Source organism: Sparus aurata, chromosome 17 (genome assembly GCF_900880675.1).
Source record: "Sparus aurata chromosome 17, fSpaAur1.1, whole genome shotgun sequence".
Taxonomy (NCBI): domain Eukaryota; kingdom Metazoa; phylum Chordata; class Actinopteri; order Spariformes; family Sparidae; genus Sparus; species Sparus aurata.
The window spans coordinates 9,758,343-9,784,159 of record NC_044203.1 but is presented as its reverse complement, the minus strand read 5'-3'; the positions used below and the strand labels follow the sequence as shown (position 1 = coordinate 9,784,159).

The 25,817-nt window shown below is 41.0% G+C and overlaps 1 protein-coding gene across 1 annotated transcript in view; it reads left to right on the top strand.

Annotated features, from left to right (window-relative positions):
• Positions 1-7,028: 7,028 nt before the first annotated feature.
• The window catches only part of oxr1a (oxidation resistance 1a), a 169,462-nt gene continuing 150,673 nt past the window's right edge, over positions 7,029-25,817 (top strand). The window contains exons 1-2 of the mRNA XM_030394578.1: positions 7,029-7,173; positions 21,969-22,053. Of these exons, the coding sequence (XP_030250438.1) occupies positions 22,037-22,053 (17 nt within the window). The 5' untranslated portion in view covers positions 7,029-7,173; positions 21,969-22,036. The remainder of the gene's footprint in view (positions 7,174-21,968; positions 22,054-25,817) is intronic.

The window sequence follows — 25,817 nt, the reverse complement described above, 5'->3', positions numbered from 1 at the left end:
ATTGACTCACTGTCAGGCTGGCTGTGTGTGTATGTGTGTGTTTCCGCGCATTGTTTTTGTTTCAGGGTATCCAGGGTTGATTAAAGCTAATGACGCCGGGCCTTCTCAGCCCTTCTGTTCCAGCTCCACATAATTAGGACGGAGAGAAGGATGGTCTAATCAGACAACTGTAGCGTCACTCTACAGTTTGTGAATGCCATTCAGGCAGCAGTCGCTCGGCCCTTGACTCCCATTCGGCCTGTCAGTCTGAACAGCGGTGAACAAAACATACAGGTCGTTTGCTGCCTGCCTCCTCTGGGAAATCAAAGACAACTCATTCCATCCTAATAACACGATTTTTCTACAGTAACAGAAAAAACTCTGATGATGCATGATGTCCTTCACTGCCAGACTAAAGGTTGGTATTTGTAGTTTGTCCCTTGGATTACCGGTGCAGCATCCAAGGCTTTACACATCTGTGATTGTTGACAAAGCTCTAAATCAAAGCCACAGAATCCAGCGGTGATTGAACTGCGAGATGGTTGGATATGACCAGCAATGGCTTTATAGGATTGCTTTCTTTTGAAACACACATTCCCTCTTCTTCTCTTGTAATAAATTCTGATGAAAAAAAAATCTATAATGTTCCCACAATATCCCTTTAGGGATTTAAAGTGTGCTTGCTGTCATGTTTTATTTACATTGACCTTTATATAATCAGTCACATAATTTTAATCCTTTTTGTTACCAGAGTGATCCCATAAATGCTGCTTCAATATTCCCTATACTGACATTTTTCTGTGGCGATGTAGTTAAGTATCTGCTCTGAATAAAGAGAGTGTTCTCTGTTTGTTTGGGATTAACACGATGTTACCGTGTCCTTTAGCGCCCCGAGAACAAGAAGGAAATGTTCTTTACAGTGTTTTGCTTTGTACACTCTGCTATTCTAATTAGATAGTTCTCATAAATAACATCTGCCCTTCAGCCACTAGCAGCATCTTCACACTCCTGGCTCACAAAGATGAGCAGCCATTCCTTCAGAGCCGGGTCACCTTGACACCATCTTTGCCATTTGTGCCATGTCTGGAGGCAGTAGCCATTTTTAAGGTGTTGCTTCCTCCCCCTCAACCCTGACATTCAGAGTCTCACACAATGCATTTCATGCCTGGTTACAGGGCACCTTTCCCAAACAACAGTTATAGGAGAAGACAGCCATTAAAAATGGAGAGCAGAGTGCGGGCTGAGTGCAAATAATAACCTATTATTTTGACATTTCTCACACGCCTCTGCTCCCATATATTTCCCGGCCAGTTTCAGCTTTATCCCAAGCGGTGCAACTCACTTTTACCCTCTTCTTGATCTCAAGCCCTGAAAGTTCCTTTAAAAAAGGAATCACATCACACCGAGGCATCGGCACACGCAGGGGAGTTTACTACGTGCACGTGGAATCAAACCGTAATTGAGATAGCATAGCAGGCAGATGAAAAGCCATTTCCTGTTTGTCTCATCTGTTTTGTCACATAGAGCGGGTTAACAGGGGGACATTTCCACTCTGGCCTATCTGTATCAGCAAAGGCCATCACCAAATTCTGCTGGGACATTCATATCTCACAACGTGTTGGCTTGCCTTTATTAAATTCACCTGATAGTGGTATGATGTTACAATGCACCAGCTCACGGGCAAATGATGTCTTTAACAGTAGCTGGGATTTCTAACCACTCTATCTGCATGGCTCTGGTAAGAGCGAGTTGCCGGTTCCCCTACTGTGGTCCAGACCGGACAGGAGTTCTGTTTTTCCTTTGTTTTTTCCTTCTCCTCTTGCCGACGCGAGGTTGACGTTTGTCTTTTTTACTACAATAATGTTTAGTTAAAATTCTAGTACTTCGGTGATACAATTACTTTTTATCTTTACCACCATCAGACAAGGTTTAATTTGTCCCATCAGTATCATCTGTACTAGCACTTGCTGCTGATCAGCAAGCATTAACATGCTAACACTCTAAATAGTGAACGAGGTACAAAGTTCATTTATTTACTTCTCTACAACCCACGGAAATGCAAGCTGAAGTTTATTTCTGCGCCTCACAACGCAAAATACACTGTATGTATAAAGGGATGAATAAAACATTTATCACATTTGTAAAATATACTCTATTATTGATAGTGCAGTGTGGATGATGAAGCGAGGATTATAACAGCCTGAGGAGAGAAGCTGCTCTGTAGTCGGGAGGTACGGTAGCAGGTATATATGTATCTTTTCCAGTAGGCAGGTGTGTGTTGTCTTATAGTATCGTTTTGGGCTCTGTGCCAACGTCTCACTTCCCTGATATGACTGATGCTCTGACGGGTACGAATGATGCTCTGGTCTTGCTGTCATGTTCCCTGCAGGAACCGTGCCTGTTTGCAAGGCTTCCAGCCAGGATGCCTTCAGTTTCTTCTCTGTACAGAACTTGACAGAGCAATTATTGACAATAAGATTGTGAGCACCTAGACAGTGCAACGTTTGTGAGAGCTCTTAGACTCATACATTGGAAATTTGGCCAGCAACACTACTTGTGATTTTACAGGAGTAAGGAAAATCAGTAAGTAAGTAAAACAGTGAGGTAGCTAACTGAGGTTCCCTCATCAGTATTGACTGTTGTCCCATTCAGAGCTCATTTTGTCAGACCCAGCTTTGTCATTGTCATGCTCCCATTCTTCTTTTAAATGACTCGATGCATATATACAAACACATTTGTCATCATCACCAGCCTTGGGATGATCTTTCTTTCCAGCACTGCTCTCATTAATGTGCTCCAGTATCAAAGGAATTGCTGCTCTGCACTAAACCTGACACCCTGTGCTGCACTATCATGTTAGTGCTACAGTAAACGTTTTCTCCAAAGTCAGAAGAACTGAAGGTTTTCCTTTATCTTCCCATTCCACAAATATTTCACAAAATGCAGCATAAACATCAACTTGTTACTCTTGGCATGTTAGCCCTGACGTGCGTAGCCGAGAGGGATAATATATGAAGCAACATATCCTAACTGTCGATCATCAGCAATAAATGTTCTGCCAATGTTTTCCCACAGCTTCACTGCAAATACACAATCTTGTAGGAGCAGTTTATAAAGAATGAAGAATGAATGTAATTAGCATGTTGCTGCAACCACAAATGCCAAGTGGTATCTGATGTCCGTCCACTGTAGCCTACCAAAGACTATCATATGAGTCATGTTAAGTTTACATGCTAATTATTCCACTGAGCATTCTGTAACATTACAGACCGTCTTGTGCAAGTAATTCCACTCGGGCTCATTCAAATGAGAAATTCATACTTACTGGCTCTCAATAAGTCTCGAGCCAAATTAATTTGTGCAAGACTGTTTACAGTTTTACGATGGCTGTGAGAAAAATCACTCTTGCACACACGAACACACACACACACACACACACACACACACACACACACGCTAAATGTTATTGCTGCAATGAAGTGCCTCTTTAACTAATTTACTGATAAATGGATTCTCTGATCCATGGATAAAAAGAATGCATTGCGTATCTGTGGAGCGAGGACTATCTAATATCTTAAAGGGCATTTTTTTTTTCTCCTTTGGTTCTGTATATGGTTCAGCGTGAAAATGCGTACGGATGCTTTTTCTCCGACAAAGCGAGCTATTTCTCAGGAAATGCACTGTCTCCTTCATTTATTTATGAGTGAGCTCTGGGGTGTTCAGGAGGGTAGGCATCACAGGCATCACTCTTAAGCTCTCAGTCTCCAGACTCCATGTGGCGCTCATCGATTTTAGCCCCTCGCTGCTGAAGTGCACCATCAATCAATACAGTAACAAGTCTTCATTTATACTTGAGAAATGCAGTTTCCAACTCAGTGGGCACGAAGTCTCGGTGTTGTCAGTGTGGTCGGGAGAGTGGCGCTGGTCTGCATCTGGCCTTGGGCCTCATCTGCCCAACAACTGATACCTGACCGTAAATCACCGCCGTGTCACAACAGAACAGACTACTGTACATGCAGTATAAATATTAAATGCAACCACGCACAGCAGTATTTCAGATACATTGCTTTCAAACGTTAATGTGGATGCTTTTCTGCAACCTAAGGTCTCAACGCTCAAACAATTAGATGTCTACATTGTGTTTCTCCCTTATAGCCACCAAGACAAGTTTATAGTGCATGATGGCAGTCCCCTGGAGAGGAAGCAGTGGTTTATATGAGGCTGTGTTCTCCCAAGGCCACTCGTTTAATGTAAAGCATCAGCCCAAGGTGTTTTCTATTCATCATAGCCAGGATTTGTATTCTGAAGGCCCATACAGACATGACTCTGCGGAGTAAAAGTGTTGTCGATGGTAATAACATTTTCAAAGATGTTACCTTGGTTGTTTCATAGCCGTTCCATGAGCTGATAGTTTGCTATTTGACCAAATGAATATCAGTTTAGGTACTAACCCTCGCCACTGATAATAAATCAGCATATGAGAACAGTAAACACACTGCAGAGATCCTTCTTTCTATTCAATTTATCACCTGTTGGTATGATATTCAAGATCTATCTTGATCTACTGCTGTCACATTAAATTCATATAGGGACTTATACTAAGTCAGTGGTAACCTGCTATATCATTAATGTTTGCCAATAAAGAATGGGCTTACTATATAGTGTGTTTAATAGGTTGACAGTTCAGTTTTACCCCGAAGAATGTCATTTATTTCTGTAATTGTCCTGAAGGGACTTACAGTTAAGCTCTTATTTATGACTCATCATGTAAACTTTACAAGCTTCAATGTCTATCGATTAAACACTTGAGTCAGAGAGGCGACAAATGTCCTGAGTAGGCAATCATGCTAGATCAAATGCATAAATGCAGACAGTGAAATAATTCAGTGTGACTAGTTTGTAGGAATAATAAGATATAAATAAATTCTGAGGGCCAAGGTCCCACAACATCTGTTTTTAAAGGCGAAGTCCACCGTTTTTACACATTTAAGTTTGTTTACAGGTCATGGGGAGTACTACAGTATATGTGGGAAAAGTAGTATAAAGCCTTTTGTGGCTGTAGTGGAACCGCCATGTTATGTGATAAATCGCCTTCAGTGATGTCACTCAGTGACTAGGTTGCATTGTGGGTAGAGCAGTAGTGCTCAAGAAGACCACATACTTAAATGTGTAAAATTGGGGATGTTGTCCTTTAAGGACTCGGCAGCTTTGGCTCACTTTTCACCTCATTTTTCTGGTGTGTTTCATGGTATCCTGTGTGCTCGCTGCTACATGGACTCAATCCTGTAAACTGGTCATTTCTGCTTTCGACTTTAAACACTGTCAGTCAACATCATCACTGTGTTTTATATGTGATAACTGCATGGACCTCCCAAAAATGAGAGAGAACATTCATATACACTTTATAGGTTTAATTCAGTGCTTGCTAAACTCCCCGACTTCCTCTGTAAAATTGCTTTAAACAGCTTTAATACCATATCACCAGGATGAAAGATCTGAACAGAGTCTCTTCTGAACCTTAGAAATTGACATTCTTGGAAAATGTTCAATAGCCAAATACGTATATCTGTTGGCTATGTGCCTATATGATTACTTTTTTAAACAGAACATAATGAAGAGAAGATGCCCTGGGTAAATCAATATTACTAATTTAAAGTTTAATGTTTCAGTGCACTGATGTCATTTTGGACAATAAAGTTTATTGTTAAATTGTAAAATAACCTGCCTCCATTGAGTATGTGACTTTCACATTGTGAAATGTTTGATAAACACATTTTAAGATCATTGCAAAAATGATGAAAAATGATGAAATGAATTTCATGTATATCTTGGAATATTTGCCACTAAATCAATATTGGATTTTTTCTTACTTCCTTATATCGGTCTCAGCATTGGCCCCAGAAATCTGGTATTGGTCGGGATGCATAGGTGCCCTGGACTACATGTTGTTTTCAACTGTTTTAAATATTCAAGCTCTACCGGTTCTTACGTTCAAGCCCTGTATGTCACTGCTGTGCATTTTTTATGTGGATGTATATTTACTCCATACTGCCAGATGGCCAGGTCCCTCTTGTAAAAGAGATGATGTATCTCGAGAGACTTCCTGCTTAAATAAAAGTTACATAAAAATACACAAACGTGTTCAGTTTGGTGGTTCTCAGATTGGAATAAGTATGAAATGTGTTGTTTATGTTTAAGCGTGAATCATGACGTACATTTTCACAGCAACTCCACCAATTTTACACATTAAAGTGGGTTTACAGGTCTTGGGGAGTACTACTGCAAACGTCAAGACAAGTCATAAAAAGCCTTCTGCGGCTTCAGAGGAAGCTGTGTGTAATCTGACAAAATGCCTCCAGTGATGTTACTCAGTGGCGATATTGGATTGTGGGTAATGTAGGCACCAGGATTTGAAAAGCAGGCCACTGGTCTGCATTGCACCACTATAACACTGCTGGAGTCGTTACGGACAGCTTAAAAAACAAAATCAAAATCCATACAGAAGAACAAGAGATATCACTTTTATTATTCCATGCATTCTTCTTCCTTTTAAAACCTGCTGCCTTCATTACCCACAAGGCACCTAAATCATTGAATTACATCGCTGGAGCCAATTTATCAGATTACATATGGCATGTATGTACATATGTGTTCACCATAGTACACTTTGATGTACACAATTGGTGGAGTTGCCCCTAATGCTGAAAGTACAGATGTAATGGTTGAACCTCTGAGCAGGATATGGGATCACTGGCTGACAAGACATGGAAACTGAATCAAACTGATAATTCAATCGCTCCATCCTGCTATTTCACTCTATTTCCACACACTAGCTCCACATTTCCTCTCTTCCTTCACTACAACTGTCATTCTCATCCCTGCAGTACATCCCAGGATGACAGCTGCCGACCCCACCACCACCACCACCATCACCACCCCCCCACCTTGCCGGGACGCTGGATTGGTACGGTCCGCTCCTCCCCTGTCCTACGTCTCAGCGATGGTAGTTCCTATTGGGAGAAGGTCAAATGACTCCGCATGTCTCCCTCTGTGTACATTCCCGCGATGGTGCACGCCTGACGGAGAAACACTTCTGAAAGAATTAAAAAAAAAAAAAAAAAAAAAAAACTCGAGTGTAACCGAATGCAATTTGCGAACGTCTGAAGCGGCTCCTCGCATGATGTGCCCCTGAAAGTAAGTACCGGCGTGCAGCTGCGGCGTGTGTGCTATTTCCGAAACGATTCACCCGGCTTATATTTTGATATGGCCGGATTAGTCGTTTCCTCATAAAGGTTTAATGTTTGTAAAGTGTTGTGTTTCCGTGCAGCGGGTGCAGCTCAGGAGCCCGGATGCGTTAAAAATAGTTATTTTTTCGGTGGGGGACGCTGCTGCTTCTTGTGATGCTGCCAGACGGTACAGGTGAAATTCAGGTGAACGGGTCGTTGTAGTTCTTCCTCAACTCGACACTGTGTGCTTTTAATTGCACTTTAAACGACAGCCAAATGCTTATATCTCCTTTGCCGTTGGCAGTGCTGATAACGAGTGTATCAGCCATTTCTCTGTCCTAGAGTGCATTTGAAGAATGCTCAGTGAATTAATATCCCAGCCAAAATAGGTTGGGACTCCCCGCATGAATAATATAGGAACATTTAGAAGTACCACAGCAGAGTAAAGCGAGAATTAAGTGCAATAAGGTCACTGTGGCCCTTTAAAAAAAATAAAAATATCATAAATAGAAATATAAGAAATTGAAATAAAGCCAATACAAACTCAGAAATGTCTGCAAAGAAAGTTGGTCTTCCTTCATGAGTTGATAATTGGATGTTGACTGTCCTCACTGTAAGTGGCATCCGAGGTCAGTGTTTACGTGGGGGTGTGGAAAATTCACTCCTCAGCAACTAGAAAGCTCAGAGGAAGGGAGACTTATTGAAGTGAGTCATCGGAGTCAGCCCAAAATTCCCCCCCTGCAGGGTAGCATGCAGATAAGCCTATTATACCATTGCATAATGCAATAAGGTATAGCCACATAAGGTGCACAATGAGCTGCCTCCAGGGGTAAGATGGTGAGGGGGGGGGGGGGAGTCTGTATATTGTCCAGGCTCCTTGAGCTCTTATTATACAGCTTAATAAAAACATGTCAGCATGTTCAGGCACTGTATCCCTGTCCAGAGACACAGTGGGCTTTGCTGACACTCTCTGTAGTTTGTTAAAGGACTGTGAGATGTTCAAGGTCGCCTCAAAGCAAAGTGAGGCGTGGGAAGTGACAAGTGTTACAAGTCATGAAAGTGTGTCACAGTGTGAGTCGTCGTGCGATGACGGAGGCTCGTGTTGTTTAACTTTGTCCACAATAGTTAGACAACACTGACTTTTTAAAATTAGCACAACAAACCAGTCATGCTGATCAGCTTTCGACGATAACATTCAAATTGCTTGTTTTTTTTCTTCAAACTGATTATCCAGAATAGAGGTGGGAATCGCAGAATAACTCATGATATAAAGCCATTCACTGTATGTCAATGACAGTATTGGTACTCAGCAAGTCTGCAATAATCGATGTATTGCGAGACAATCATTTAACGATAGACCGCGATCCCTGTGTTACTGAAGAATATGACAAAAGTGCATGAATTGAGATGAAACGATGTATTAAAAAGTGTCTGCCACTTGTCCACGTGTGCCATCATTCCAATGCAATATAGCCTTAAAGTGGTGTCAAAATGAAAAGGAAGAATGCATCTATAGCTCTCTAAATGATTTTCAGTATGTGTAAATTTAAGTTTACAGAAATTCACAACACAGGGAGTTTTGAAGAAGTTACTCTGGTAAGTCAGTTGTAATGTATTGCAGGATGAAGCGATACAGTATACAACACACAAATCTTTACCATTGAGAAGCTGTAAATATGGAGGGTTTTGCTTGAAACGAGACTCAAATGTAATAGTTTTTCAAAACTGTTGCTGAATGAATTTTCCTGACTGATTAATCGAGTTATTGTATCAGCTCTTAAGTAATTCCATAAACACGATGGATGCAAATTTAAAGAAATTACTTAAATTGGCTGCCTAAACAATTGATCATTAATCATTATTCATTAATGATATTTGAAATGACTTGAAAGAAAACTGTTTTAACGACTAATATGATCATGAAACGCTTCATTAGGAGTTAACAGAACCGATAAAGTTGAGAAAAAAAACAGCTAGTTACTTGAATGTAAACTGAATAACAAAAAAACAGACTTCATTTTCATTGCGGAGCTCTTGTCTCAACTCGTCCTACAAATTTCAACACATATTGAGATAACTAAACGGCTGAAATTGTATAGAAGACATTTCAGTATTTTCTTTAATTAAAAATTCCTTTTAATTTTGATTAAAAACATTTTGTCGTAGCAGAATTTCATATTTATTTTGACATACTTGATAAGCAAGTATATTTTTTTGAATAAAATCATTTTTGATATATTTGCCTCTGATTGTTGGTGAATACATTTTTTATCAGTTCAAAATCTTAATTTAACTGATTAATCGATTATTAATTAATCAGTAACATCCCTACTAACCATCGTGGTGTTGTAAAATGTAAATTTGGACTAATCTATACTATTAATAAAATCCACTTGTTGGGAACCTCCTTTGTTAGACAGGACAAGAGCCATCCCCTCTGTCACTACAGTAAAGGATGGCTGTGTCACACAAACATACACACACTCTGAATGATGACTCTAATGATGAAATTATGCATGGTCCTGCTGTCTTTGATTAATCCTTCACCCTGCCATCGCCATTGAGGGCTTGCTGTTACCAATTGATTACTGCTTTGAGATTCCTGTTGATGAAACTGAGCTATATTCACTTAGTGGAATTTATTATATTCATGTTATTTCAAAAAGAAACCAATTCAATTAGCAGGCACCTAATAAAGATGCATTTCAAGTAAATCAAACTGTACTTTCACGCTGCTGGTGCTTTGTTGTCATGCTGATAAGGCGAAGCTGTCCAGGACGCGGCTTGATGTTTATCAAGATGGTTACGCCAGAAATGAGTATCTCTCGGATTCGTCTGTGAGAGGCTTAGAAGTCATGCAGTGTTTTAACAGCTGCAACTATCTTATCTGTCTCTGCAGCCTCACTAATGTGCGCGCACACACACACACACACAAAAGCAGGTAGAGGCGAGAACTTCTGTGTTACCCTGAGGAACACAAACACAGAATTATTGACATCAGATGTGACTTGTTGCTAGGCAGAGTTTCTCAATAGACGACAAGTGTAAAATCACTGCCTGTACATTGAGCCGATGCTATCCGACATTCCATAATAAAAAGGTAAATCAGTTGTTTGTATAACCTTGAGTGGCTCCATGCAGATGTAAGTGGTTCCATAGGGATTCTATGGTTTCCAAGTACTGCAGTTTTATGTTAAATTGACTGGTATAACATTCTCCCCGAGTCATGAGTGGTTCTCATTTGTTCTCTAATAGTGCAATAGTGCCATGTAGCCAGTGAGGAATTGTTATTGCATGTATTTGTAATGCATATGGTTCTCCAGTGGTTCTTTGAGAGCACTTAAATCAAACAGCCCAGAGGGAGCCACCACCACTGGTAGGGAAAGCCTTAAATCTGGCTTTGTAACTGGTTGGTGTTAATCCGTGTTGAAACCAAATAGGAACTCACAGAAGTTGTTGCGGTGAGAAAGAATAAAGAAGCTGTTTGAGGTTGAGTGATCCCTGTGCGTTGCCACGTGAGAATGATAATCTAGAATTATAAACCTCTAAAAGAGGGTTTTGTCTGCAACCAAAATGACCTTCCCTCTGGTCGTGTACCGAAGTTTCGACTCTGTTGAGCACTTTTTTTAGTTGTTCAGTCTTCTTGTGTGCTATTATATAGGCCAAGGAAGCATGTGGTAAGAAAACATAGAAAGCTATATTCATGAAATATGTTGAAATGAGCGATCACATACTTGACTGCTTGCACATTGCTAACTTCGCAGCATTCATTCCATACATCCCTTTAAAAAGACGGTTTATGTACGTACCCCACTGCTTTTTTCAATATTCTTCTGTTTAACATTATGGAAAAACCTTTAGTAGAACAAGTAGCTGATACATTGGGATCATTCAGCCCAATCAAAGATGAACTGTGGACTTTTCTCGTAAACAAAGTTTATTTTGTTTGCATTTTTAGAGTTGCTATTCTATTATGAAATATGTACACTCCAGTCAGTCAGCAGACATACAGTTGTTACTGCTGTAGCAGCGTTATTTTAGATCACACTACCATGCTCTGCATGACCCGCCCTACACTGCCTCTGATTGGTTTCATCCTGTTGTGTAATGCACATGTGCAACTCTCAAGTTTCAACAGAGGCGAGATGTCTTAATCTGTAGCTAAAAAAGAGCGTTCCGGACACAGCGTAAGAATTGAAGTATGTAAAGCTGTTCTACTAGAAGCCCACAATGAAAGTATGACCATGGAACTTTATATCACCTCCTGGAGACTCTTACCGCCTCTGGTGAACAGTAAACCTTAATTCAACCTTGGGATTATTTCTTCCTATAAATTGTTGTTTATAAAACAACAAAAAACTAAAAGTGCTCATTACATCAAATGCCTTGTTTCCTCTGGCTTATTGTCCCTAACCTCAACCTCAAAAACAGCAGAATATCACTCGGATATGTTACAACCAGAGGATTCTGGGAATTCTTACTTGAAATAATCACTTTAACCACAAATAAATTAATTGCAGTAAAAACGCAGTGCTACCTGAAATGATCTCCTTTGATCCAAACTTACTGGTATTAATTTAGAAGGTTGTAAAATAGATGTTCTCCAGTATTGGCAAGCGGCTGCATGTGCATTTGAATTTGGTCCTCCTGGTGCCAGCAATAAAACTGCTAGATCAAGGGATTTATTCAGCATTTTTTTTTTAAGCGTTAGCAGTTATTAGTTTTCACAGACTGTACTTTTGGTCAGTTTTTGGAATAATAGAAAAGTGTGTTGTTGCACTAGACTGATGGATAGCGATGGACAGCGAGAGAGAGAGAGAGAGAGAGAGGGAAGGAAGGGGAGGGTCTTGAATCAACAAGAAAGCAATTAGATAATGACAAGGGCAGTGACACAGTGATTTGTTGCCTTCTGTTGTAATGTGATTCCAGGAATCCAGTTGAAAATTAATTTTAAGGCTTCCAAGAAATACTTTCTCATTATGTTGCTTTATGGGTCCGTACTGACTTGAGACGTTGTTTACAAAGATGCAGCCGATATTCCCAGACAGGACGATGCTTTTATGCCGCCTTGACACGTGGCGTGGTTTGTCAGAAATGACTTGTGTTTACAGGACGGGGTCTTAGAGAAAGTTCCAGTGATGATTGAAGTCTTAATCTAGACAAAGCTGTTATCACACAGCCAGACTGCAGGCTAGAAAGAAGCCCCCTCCGGCCCACCCTCGTTTTGGTGTAAATACCCTGAGGAATGTTTTGTTTTCTCACTCCTCTGTGTGAGATTTTCATCCCTTTTTTGTCTGGCTTCCTCTCTGTTATCCCGCTGTCTAATGATGATAATCTCCAAAGAGATTTGCGGAGGATAGACATTGTTGACTGACGTCGTGAGGAAAAAAAAAAAAAAAAAACGAACAGGTGAACAGTAGTGGGATGGCCTACCGTAGCAGTTGTAGGATGTAGCTTACATGATGGCGGGTGGGTTTGGTCTGAGTCCATAATAGCTTTACCCTACGTACAGTAAACAGCGCCATGGGACTGGTTGGAGGATTACAGAGGATTTGCCATGCTAAGCCAGAGGAACCCAGCCCAGTGACCCCCTCATGTCTCCTCCTCCCTTGAGCAAAGCAACAGACCACCATCTTCCTCCCAGTCTGCTTGGCCCACAATGCATCGGGGGACGGCCACGTGACCCGAATCACTGATTATCGGATAGGATAAAGATGGCAGAGGCAGTCTTTGGATGTTGATGTTTCATAAAGTGATTAAATCTGTTTCCCTCGAATTGGTTTGAGAGTGATGAATCTGTGCTCGTTTCTCCTGCTCGGCCGTTTTTCACCCCTGCACAGGCAGGCGTTTTCTGATCTGCAGATTTTACTTTAATGACGAAAGTTATCATCCAAATAGCTGTCAGGGTAAACTAAGGGCATGTTCTGAGTGCATTTCCCCCCTGCGAATGGAGTGATAATGTGACAGCCAGATGACATGCATCACAAAGCCTGCGCCACGTAACTTGATGGGAAGAAGGCGATGCTGTCAGCAAACTTAAATCTGATTTGGTCTCATCACTTAAGTTGAGCGAACATTGCCTTTGGTTCCACTATGGGACACTGCTTGAAAGCTAATTGAATCAAAGCATGGGGATGGGGTCATTTTTGACTGACACTCCACGGGCATTTGTCTCTGTCAGCCTAATATCATGGAGTGAAGTGACTCAGCAGAAAGCAGTCCCCAACCCGACTGTGTACGTGGCCTTAACTCAAACTGACAGTGTTCTAGCTCCCGTACATACCTTGCCATGAGCTACTCTGCTGGAAAGCTGAGGTTTTCTGTTTTGTTTTTTTGTTTTTTTTTTCCCACCATTGTCATCATCATGTGCAGCCTCCATACAAACCTCAGGAGCACTCAGACAGAAATAGATCAGATCAAGAAGGCAGGGGTTTATTTTGAGAAAATGGTGAACTCTGAAGACGAAATTCTCAGTAGGTTTACTTATTTTCTTTTTTTTTTTTGGCATAATGTAATCTCACGAGGCTGTGTAGTTCCTGAATGGAGTGATGTTGCGGTGTGCGAGCAAGCCAGAGCAGAGAGTCATCGTCCCGGGTGTGAGGAATGACTCCGTTGCTAGGCCCTCATGTCAATATCTCTTCAAGTGGTTCATTTTTTTTTTCATCGACCCTTTCATTGACAGTGCCATCTTTTTAATAGAGCCACAGTATGACACATTTTACGTAATGCGAAGGAGATGGTGTTGCACAATGTTGGTGTTATGATGGTGGCGTCACATCAGAACTGCCCTAGGTGGTCTTATAGGTGGTTGTATACGAGTGAGAGATCTTTATTATTGATGTTATGATACCTGAACTTTGTACATCGGTCGATAGTGAATTCCGATTCAATCCCGGTGCAATAAAAAATAAATACCTAAAATGCTCATTCTAAGATTGTAATGTAGAGAGATCTGACCTTGGCGAGACAAATGATATTCAAAAGGTTGTCCACAAGTGGTAAATGGCATGCTTATATTCTTTTATATTCTAGTTGATCATTTCTGAGTTAAAGGCTACTGTTCAGCTTCATAAGGAATTCAAGGTCCTATAAATACTATTTTTATGTAGACAAATAAATAAATAAACTGGGGTGATGTCCAAAATGATTGGTGAAACAATCACCAATCTTCTAATAAGGTTTGTGAGTCAGTAGTATAATGCTGTTGGTATGATGTAGTGTATGTGTTTCGTCAGCGATCAAGAGTCTTGGTAGTTGCCAGTTTGGGGGAAAATGTAAAAATGGCTGAGTTCTACAGTATGCACCCTGCACTCTGTGCTGTCCTGACATTTGCTAGCCAGCTGTGTGGAGAAGCAGCTCGTAGCACCACTAGGAAACAGAGCATTGTAGTGCTAAACAGGACCAACCCCAAGACTAATTTTAACCTCTTAAAAGAAGACACACCAAAAAAAAAAAAAATCTATATATCAAATTAAGTGTACGCTGTATTTATATCATGTCATTATAACATTTGTGGTGCATTGGGACAGTGCGGCGCAGGCACAGCTGAGCTTGTGTGGAGGAATACAGACGTTGTAAGGACATCAGAACACTATTTGAAGCTAGAAAGGTGGCGGGGTTCGCCAAATATAAACAAAGTTAGACGGTATTGAACTGTGTGGTTAGTTTGTTTACACATTCAAAAAAAACTGTCAATGAAGATCTTTCTTTTCTGATTTAAATGACTTAAACTACTTAGTGCTCTTTTAACAGAGCCAGGCTCTCTGTTTTCAGTCTTAATGATAGGCTAAGCTAACAGTCTCCTGGTTCTGCTTCAGATTTATTGTAACTGGGAGTGGAATCATTCCTTTACCTGAAAATGTCTCCTTTTACATTCTTCCCTTTCTTATAAATTTCTCTCAGCTCTTTACCCATGACTTTGTCTCCAGTATCTAAGCTTAGCGTTTTGGTTTTTTTTTCTCTTTCATTTCCACACAAATTGCTTTAAGGCAAACAGTTTTTGATGAATACTCTATTTCTATTTTGGTACAGATTCACACACAGTTGTTTCACAGGATGTCAGACGTTGTGTCTTTTGCATTTATGTTTAATATGTCCTCATTTCTGACTGTCAAGGCAAATAGATAACCTGTTGTGTTGTGTGCAGTGTCTGTTCTTACCAGCTTAATTTAAATGTACCAAAAGAATAATTGAACATTTTGTGCCTGAGCCCACGTCATATTCCATAATAACCATTAAGGACTTAATTGCTATTTCCAAATATGAGTTCATAGACCATTAATTTTACAGGGAGCTCACTTTACAAGCATGCTTTTTTTAAAAACCTTGTTATCTTGTATTGAGATTCATGATTGAAATACGTTCAGAAAGTTTAATAAAACATATGAAATTAACTCAGCCAGTCTGAACTTGCATTCTGTTTAGTGGAAATGGTGATTTAAGAAACATTTATAGTCTTCCATATTTTAACCTCATTGCAGTGGCATTCCCATAAGCACAGAGTGTGCATCTAATATTACCCAAAGCACTCCGTCTATAAAAGTTACAGCTGTTGTGATACAAGCTAGAATGACTCTTCTGGTGCTCTATTAGGTGGTGGAATATGAGGAAGTAAAGTGGAGAACTCGGATCCATTAGTTGCTGTGAATCTCTCAGTGTGTTTTAACTTATTATCTCACTTTCTCATTTTGTCATAAATTCAGCTTTTATATCAAAATCGCTCCAGTTACAGACAAATAACGACGTTAAAGTCAAACATCCATTGTCATTCTTAGTCATAGTATCTAAAATGGATATCCTGATGATGGTGTCAATACAGGAATACAATTAAGGCCACGCAGTCTTCATCGAACGAGATGAATTCCTATAATATTACTTTGAGATTTTTCATTTGCTGGGAACATGCTCTAATCTGGGCAACCCAGCAAATCCAACAGTGACGCTACTGACCTCGAGAATATTGCCGGGTTCCTCCGGGAGATGGAGATAAGATTCCCCCGGGCAGATTACAGCCATGCATCGCAACTATTAGACCAACGCAAGTATGCGAGTCAAAAATGACAGAGAGGGTGTTTATTCGTTGCCCAGTAATTGACTGAGCATTTCCATAATGGCATTGTGTTTCCTGCCAGGCTAATGCGACCCCTATTAGTTCAGGAAACGCACTGCAATCAGGCTACGTGTGCGCTGCCAGACACAGCCAAGGAAATTAACAGGGGAGAGAGGAGAGATGAGGTCTACAGGGGGAGGGATGTAAACAATGGTGAGGTGCAGACAATGGGACAACCGGGGGACAGGAGTGGAGAACAGAAGGGAAGATGAGTCATATCACTGCAGCGAAACGGACCCTGAAATACCACTGCATCAACTAGACCTAAAGCTAGGGTTGGTTGGTTATTTTACAAGTATTTACTTTGTTGTATTTATAGAAAATCTCTATGTACATACAGATAACAACTAATAAATCACATGCAAGAAAAATCCAGTATCTGTGGCCGTCGCAGTCCTCTACTAAGCATATCCGGTAATTTTTTCATTTGGCCTGTACAAAATGATAGAATGGCCAACCTGTCTACCTACAGTATGTACCTGCCTACCAGCAAGCATTGCCCGCGCACTCAATGCATAAGACCGTAGTCTTCCACACGGCCAGGAGGATATAAGCTTTCAGCAACAATGAGAGAATGCAGCCAGAATTATCCCATGCTAACCTCCTAGCTTCACAGTGGTTAGTGCTAACAAAAGCCATGTTTGTGGTTTACGTTCATGTTGATAATATAAGGTGCTTTCTTACTGAATGAAATATCATATGGCTGGATACAGTTAGCGACGACAGCTACGCTGCAGTCTGCAGACGTTTCTGTTCAGCAGCTAACCCCGTCACATTAGCACAAAGCACACAGCGCCAGGTAACCTTTTCAGACTACGGCGCTGTGTGTTTGTGACGGCTATTTTCCATGTGTTTAAATGATTGTGGCCTTTTAACAGAGTTATTCGTGTATTCGTTAGACTAAAAAAGCTTGAAGGAAATCGTGGAATGTAGCAAACTAGCCGTTCACACTACGAAGCAAACTGTCTAATCAGGCAGTGTGCGTTTGTGTGTTTTGGAGGAGTGGCTTTGGAAGGAGGCCTGAAGGAGGGAGGGGATTTTTTCCATTTGTTTACGTGCTAATGTGGCTTGCTCTTGGTTTCTAATCTTAACAACCACAGCTTTGACGGATGTGTTTTTTTTTGTTTTTTTGTTTGGGTTAAATTCAGATTTTGAAACTATATATGAATTGGACACTCACTAAATATTTGGCTGTTGGATTCTCCTTCATTGAAAGCTTCACTTTGAATCCCTGCGCTACTGTAAGACATCATGGACACTTTCGGTATTAAAGCTGCACCAGGCATTGTTCACCCTTCAAACCTGCAGTAGCTAACAGTCCTATAATACTGGGAATTAGAAATTACTATACTTTGGACAAAAAAGAGAAATTGCTAGCCAGGATTCAGTCTCACTCTTTGATGTTTCTGTAGCCTGGAAAATAAGATGGCCACACATTGCTTTGAAATCCTTCAGCTGTACCAACTGTGTTACGTGACCGTTGTGTTTTCTTTCCTCTCTACTTCCTCATGGCTGTTACTGATTTAGCTGCATGCTGGGCGAGCTAATCCTGCTTCTGATCAATACTCCACTTCTCCTGCTCGCAGTCTGGATTTCATCCAGGAACCAGCACCACCTGATATCTTTATTTAACTTCCCTTCTCATCAGTCATTCATAAAGCCAGTGGCAGGGAGAACTGAAATTAACATCTTAAACGGTGCAGATTTGAGTCCTTCTGCCTTGGTTGGGGTAGCATTAGGCCTGATGTGTCTGCACTTCTTACTTGCTTAGCTCATCGCTGTTTTGTGTGAAATAGCTCTGTCAGCCCTCAACTTAAAGCTGCGTGTGTCAGGCCGAACACATCACCCCTGTGTCATCGTTGTTTTATGGCCGGCAGCTTTCAGCAGAAGAGCAGACCCGAGCGCCGGTGCTACCTGCTGTCCCCCCTGTATGTCTGAGGGATTCTCCTCAATCCATTACATGCTTGGATGCTGATAGTGTTTGTCAGGATGCTCTGCACGCCCAGAGACAATTAAGCTGAAACACAAGGCTGGCTTAATGAAGCTCGGCAGCAAAAACATCCTCAAACAAGGTTCTTTTGCAATAGAGACAGAAGAAGACAAGGCCCATTCGTGTCGGGAGGAACCACATGGCTCCACTGGGGCATTGCTGTGGTGTAGGTTCATGCCTTTGCGATGGTGCAGAAAGAAAGATGAACCATACGAATAAGCTCAAATTAAATGTAACCTTTCGGAGGCTCTATGATTTGCAACTTGCAACTACAGTATAGATTACACTCTCCATTTTAGACAAGGGTCTTTTGATTCTCTTGCAGATCCGCCTGCACCTTATTCTTCATCTGCTGCTTAACTCATCAAACCTATCAAACACACAGAGGAAGGCCCAATCCCAACACACCCCTTGCTTAGCCCTGCCCCTCCGTTTTTCAGTTGAATACTTTACAATTATGCTTGCTCCTGCTTGTTTCACCAATCTTACCAACCCCCTTATGGTAAATTTAGATTTTGGCTTGAATCGATCACTCACAGAATACTTGTAATAAGGTGTCAGTTTCTCTGGGGACCTGATCCTTAATATGAAATGAAGCCTTAACGCATGACAGAGGAAAAAAAAATACAGAAAAAATGAGAAGAAAAGAACAAATGCAATGTTGCATGACTGAAATGAGACAGTGGTCAAGTGCACTAACCTTTTTTGAAAAATGTCATTCCAAAATGATGTGGAAGCTGGCTTCATTTCAATTCATGTTTTGTACTACTGCTCCTATAGTATCCTCTACTTTATCCTCTCTGTTGCCTTCAAGTTGTTTTTCTCATCTTGCTGTATATTGCTTAAAAAAAGAACTTATTGGTTTGTGCTCACTTTAAGCCCACTGGCAGGTGAAGCTGGCTTCATATAATCCCAAATAAAGTCTAAATGTATTTTCAGTTTTTGTCTTGGTTCAGTATAGACCACTGAAGGCTTGAAGGCCTGTTATTATTTTTCTGAGGGGAGTGCTGAGTTTGGTGAAGTACTCTGTGTAATCATTTTAAAGCCCTGCAACACTGTGACGAACGGGAGGATGAGTCACATTCGAACAGGAATGGAGAAGGAAATTATTCGACTCTTTGAAATTATCTCCCTCGCTGCTCCCTGGGCTGTGAATTTTCCCTCAGATTAGATAAACAGGTCCTGTTAATGAAATGAAATATTTTATAATAATTGGCTGTCCCCGCAAATGTACCTGCAGCCGTTTATGACAAGGTATTTCTCATCTCATTAATGTCCCCCTGCTGCCATAATGGTATGACATGTTTGAATATGTTTAAGTGTGATGTACTATTTAAAGTTAAAGGATTTTCAAAACTGATGTATCTGAACAACTATTGAATGGAGTCCCATGATTTTTCTTTCCTTTGCCATTGACAGTTACTGTATCCCACGTGTCAGTGCAGTCTGAGGGGGACAGGTCTGTCTGGGCAGATGATCTGTAAACAGCAGCAAACTGATGTGAAGATGATTTGCATGTCAAATGGTTGATCCATAAACAGAAACAACAGATGGCGTGTGTGGCGTTTGACTATGCTGTGGTGTCATAATTAACGACACCTGAAACTAATGGAGCTGATTTTAATGTTACCAGACATATGTAACAGGATGCGAGTGTTTCTGTGACTTCAGTTTTTGGGGTCTATCCCCTGCTGCTGCCGCCAGATATCATCCACTTTCCAGCTAAGGCGCAACTCATCTTATACGTGCCTAACAAAGCCCTAATAAATAACTTTGATCACACGAATTAGAGGAATTAAATATCCAAAGCAAATTTGGCCCTTTGCCAGTTTTTGTTTTTTTTCAATTCCCTAGTGTTGATCTGAGCATAAAATCAAAAGTACGAAAATCAAAGTGTTATTTGTTTTTTGTATCAAATTCATAAAACGAACAGTGTCATTTTTTCATGTTCTGATTTTTGATTCTCAATTGAATATCAAATGAATGAATATGGCAATTTTGCAACACCCCAATGCATTCTTAATAGTGTGATAATTGTCTCTCTTGGTGTCTTGTCAGTGTTTGACAGCAGCAGGCAGGCTTAGTGAAGAAGAGAGAAAAACTGAAACTGTGGCAGACAGTGTGCTCCCAGTGCTATTGTTAACGACCACAATGACATGTAAACGGTCCAAAGTGTCATTTGCTGGGACTCTGGCTTTACTGTGTGTCTTACTAGCAGTCGTTAGCATGCAAACATACAACGCTAATTAAGCAATCATGGTATGCCATACCTGCTCAATGTTAGCATGTTAGCTCTGTCACTATGAGCATGTTCGCATTATGAGCATCTTCAGACAGAGGGGGAATGACGGAGAACCGATGTGTTTTTTGAGCATTAAAGCAAGCAAACCTATTCTGGTAACCCCAAACAGCATTATGAAGCTGAAAATGATCCGTCTCATCGTCTGTCACCTCACAGTGAGACGGCTCTAATCCATAATCCAGCTAATTGCATTATCAGTTCACGTCATACCTTGAAAATAATGCAACAGAACAATTTAATTTTAATGTAGGTTGTATTAAAAATATTTTCTTGTCTGCCAAATGTAACATGTAGTAATGATGATCAGACATTTTAATGGCTGTCAGTGAATCATGGAAGCTGCGCTGCCCTAGATTACTTACAGAAGTGAGCACTGTACCTCTGCGGATTGCATGTAACCTGAATGAATTATCAGATGTTTCCACTGTCACACTACTTAGTCAATCTTTATGCCTACTTATTCGGCTCCCTCTGCTCCACCTGCCAGTATATGAGAGAGAAAACCCACTCCGGGGAACACTGTGTGTATGTGCTTAGACTCTCGTGCTCCTTACTGATGGAGGGGGGGGGGGAAGGAAGGTAGATGGAGCTGATCCCGGCTACTTTAATCACCCCATTCTCCTTCCCTTTCCTTCCCCCCTTCCCATTGGCCCTCCACTCATCTCATTACAGAGAGGAGAGGGTGAGAAGTGAGGCCTGCGTAGACCTCGGCATTAATTATTGAACCCTATCTTCTTTTACTCCAGCTCCTCCTCCACAGTCTCTTATAACCTTTACATAAAGAGCAGAGGCTAACTCCCTGCCATTATACAATGTGGAAGGTATAGCGCAGACATATGGATAGACAGGGATACTTGTTTGGGGTTTCAACCGCCCCGGGACTGTGCTACTTAATAGCCTGCGTGTGACACGTCTGCCCACGGAAGCAGATATCCAGTTCTCCTTTTTTAATCGCATTTTATTGCTTCCCCTTTCCTCCGGTTGAGCTCCAGTGCTAATCAATTCAGCTCTGTTTTTGAAACGGGTGCCGCTGTGGCCATGTAAAGCAAATAATTATTTAAACTGACATTTGACTCCGTGCATTGTCGTCGTCATGTTGGTTGAGTTATGCTCTGCTCATTGCCTCCCGCCGTGCCCAGTCAATTTGAAGCGCTCAGCTGGAGGCCAGCTAAAGGAGGTCGTTGAAGTGAGCGTGGCCGAGGCGTTTAGACAACTTGAGGGCGATCTGACTTTGATGCTGAAAATCTCACGGTTATCTCCCTCTGTCCCCCCCCCCCCCCCCCCCATTTTTTTTCTCTCTTCTTTGTATGTGTGTGTGCGTGCATCTGCGTGCCTGTCTGTGTGCGTGCGTGCTTCCCGCAGGTTTGAAAAGTCAACATCAAATCTCGACCTCCCAAAGCCTCTGAGCAGGAAAAGAAGACGCTGCCAAGATGTTCAGCACCAAAAGGTCAGCACAATGTCACTTTTGATCTATTCTTATCTGCTCATAAAAATACCAGCTGAAATCTCAGGGCATTTTAAAATGGCTTCTGCTGATAATGGCTGACATTTCTGGTCAGCTGCGTTCCGCAGATGACTCTGGACATGAAAAGACATTTATGCGAAGAAGTGTGATGGTTGTTTTCGGGTCACAACCCACACAAAAAAAAAATCAACAAAAACAACACAAAGCAAACTTTAACCTATATTATTTGTTTTGGGTGTTGTCTGCCTTTAAAACAGAGGTGTAAATACTCTCACACAGGCTCAGTAGGAGGTTTAGGAAATCCAGGTTGCACGTCTCCTCGCTTGTGTGTACATTCTGTATTTTTAATGTGGCCTGTGGTAGCGTACAGTCTGCATAAATCATTTATCAGTTTGGCTTTTCTGGATGTTGACTGCAGGGTAGAAGTGGTCACATTGCTCAGCCAGTGCGTGTAAGGTTGGTTAGGTTGATCAAAACAAAATGCTTTTGGTCGTCCCTGTCGTGTTGTTCTAATCCCGCAGTTTACAGCTCGGGTTTGGTTGTACTGGAAACGGAACCGAGAACAGCCCATTCATTCTCCCATTGAAAATGCAGATTAATTTCTCTTAAATAATTAATTCCATGAATTCTAATTGAACAGTGCATTGAGAATCAATATGGTGTATAATGTGTAGGCTTACCACCTTTTTAAAAACTAATTTTGTTTCCACAGCCTTCAGCTGTATAATCGAGGGGGGTTCCTGTGCAAACATTGCAGCCTGCATGACTGCAGTTTTTCAACAAGTAATGTTAAAATCGAAACAGGGAAATATGCAGTAATTTATGTATGGACAGCCCAAAACTAGGAGAGAGAAAAAAAATCACAATTGTATTCTCATTTATTGCATAATTTCTTCTGAGGTGTTGATTTAAATTGTGCACAGTTTATGTGGAAAATGTATTTTTACACGTAGATGACATTGAAAATACAGATTTGACAAAGGAAATCACTGTAGGCCTGTCGGGCACTGGCTGTCTCAACATAGTGACACACAGTGTAATGGTAAAAGGTAAATAGACTGTATTTATAGCACTTTTCTAGTCCTCCTGACCACTCAGTGGTTTACAGCACAAGTCAGCATTCATCCATTCATACACACATTCATTCATACACCGGTAGCAGAGGCCACCATGCAGGACATGACTTAGTCATCAGGAGTGATAACCATATATACATGCACTCACACACTGATGGGACAGCCAATCGGAGCCCTCTGGGGTTCAGTATCAATCCACTATTAATCATAGTACCTCTGATTAGTGGACCACCCCTCTACTGCCTGAGCCACCGCAGTAAGACTAATACTGTATGCTTATAAAGAGATGCAAGGTTGGCTTCTTTTCTTTCCAAAAAACAAAAATAAAAGAGCAAAAGTGTTAGATATTGAACAAAATATTGTGTTTTTTTTTCAGCTTTCGTGCGATTTGCAAATGTTGGCATGTCTGGCGAACGATCTCACGGGCTGCAAAATTAACCCAGCATGATTTCCAAGGCCAAGATTATTTTTAATTTTTTTTACACCGTGTAAAGTGTTAGTTTTCATTGTTATCAATATAATTTTCCAGTGGCAACAATATGCCCCTGGTATCGTTGTCAACAGTATGTGCCTGCAATAACAAGGTGCCTGACAGGCATAGCAGCAGTAGCTAATGTGGACGGGACATTGTGCTCTGATTGATTAAGATCATTGACTCTTTATTCTGTTTTGATTTGGGCTGGAAAGTGAAGACATTTTCTTTTTCTGGTATCTGTCTCTAAACCTGCTGTTCTCTGACAAAGAAAATGCCTAGATTTCGCATCAACTTCTAATTCCTTCTCACAGTCCCCGGCCATAACTAAAGAGAAATTCTTCCAGTTGGCGTCCCGAACTGTGGCTTTTGTGCTAAAAATAATTCTTGTTTCTACAGATCTGTTCTATAGTAACCCATATATTTTAGTGTTCTACAACTGATCCTTACGGTATCAGATGTTGGCAGTTGACCTTGCGGATTCTAATACTCACCTATACTGTAGTACAAACAAACACCCACACCCTGAGCTCAGGGCTTCGTATTGATGGCAGCAGAATCCAGTGTAGGACCCACATGTTGAGATTAGACTGACGTTCACCCCTCAACTCCTGATTTACATTGACAAAGAGGAATCGTCACTACATTGGTAAGATACCGATTGCTCCTTTGCCTACACTTTGACTGTCATTGCTTCACATATAAGCTGCGTAAGGTTTAAAATATGAATTTTTTGGTCAGGATAAGGATGTCCACAAAAAGAATAAGCGAATGTGTTTATAGCAGTATGTCTGTTTGGAGAAGGAGCTGTAGGGGGAGGTTAATGTATCATTTTGTGATGGGACTGAGCGCTGTCACAATGCGGCATCTATCCACCTGTCTCCTCGCAATGTGTGTGATCATCATACTGTGGGTGAGTGGATGATTAAACCAAGCCAGCTCCCCGTCTTCAGAGAGCTGCGTCAGCACAGTCGATGACACGGATACGCTCAAAATGACTGTAATAGGCTGCCATCTTGAAATTCAAAGACTCCGAAAGCTCATTCAAATTTTTGCTGAATACGAAACAAAGCGGTTTTTTTTTTTCTCTCGCTAAACTGCTGAAGGAAACATAAAGTGGATGAGGAAATCTGTGTATCTATCAGAGATTGCTATGTGCTGTTGTGGATTTCGTCCGTGGGTTTTTTAATATTGGTTTTCCTGTCGGGTTCCCTCGAGTCATCTCCAGCAAGCACGTACAATGCAAGAGCGTAATTAAAAGTCTTTCATTAAAACGTAATCAGTCAAACATCTTAACATTCCAGTTTGCTGTTTGATTTAAATGGAGGGAAGTGTGGAACACTGATGATAAATCCTAAGCATTAGCACTTTGTGCCTCTGACTTTGTGGAGTGCTCTCTCTCCTGATGATATGAACTGTTTCGTTATTATGGATAAACTGCAAGTGCACATATCCACATCCTGATTGTTTGTGTCTACATGTGCTCATTAAAATGTAACTGGAGCGCTGTTAATCTGAGTCTTTCATTCTGGATGAGAACATTTATGAAGTGATGCACCATAGCTTTGATTTGAGTTACGCATTTGAACTGTTACTGGCTGCAGCGGCTTCTGCCTGCCTGCATTAATTAACTCCATCAAGAGAAAAGGTGGGATTGTTAATGGAGTTTTTATGACATTTCTGTTGTTTTCTGCACATCCTGAAATTTCAATCTCAACCCCAACCCTAAGGCCTACTCCAACAATCAAACTGAATTGCCATTTCATTATACCCTCTTTTATTGAAACCCTTGTCAGTGGCCTTAAGCTTCAAACTGTGATGCTCTGCCTACCCCCCTAGCTTCAGTTTTGTGACATCCATGTTCAAGTTACCCATAATAAATATGAAAAGTCTGGTTAGACCTTCAAAATAATGCCTGCTGACCAACATTCCACATAATATGACATATATAATAGCTTTTGGATGTTGTGAAATGGTTGTGATGGTGAAGAGATCATGTCTGCGGTTGAAATAACTATGTTACTGAAGTAAGTTGGGTCATGTTACTTAATGTAACTTACGTTACGTACTTTATGTAAAACCGTCAGTTTACTACCTGTGTAAAATCCAAAGCTCCAAGAACTCAACCCATTCTAAGGCAACAGGTAATTCCCATAATACTCCTGACTGTAGGCATTTTTGAAACAACCTTTTCACAG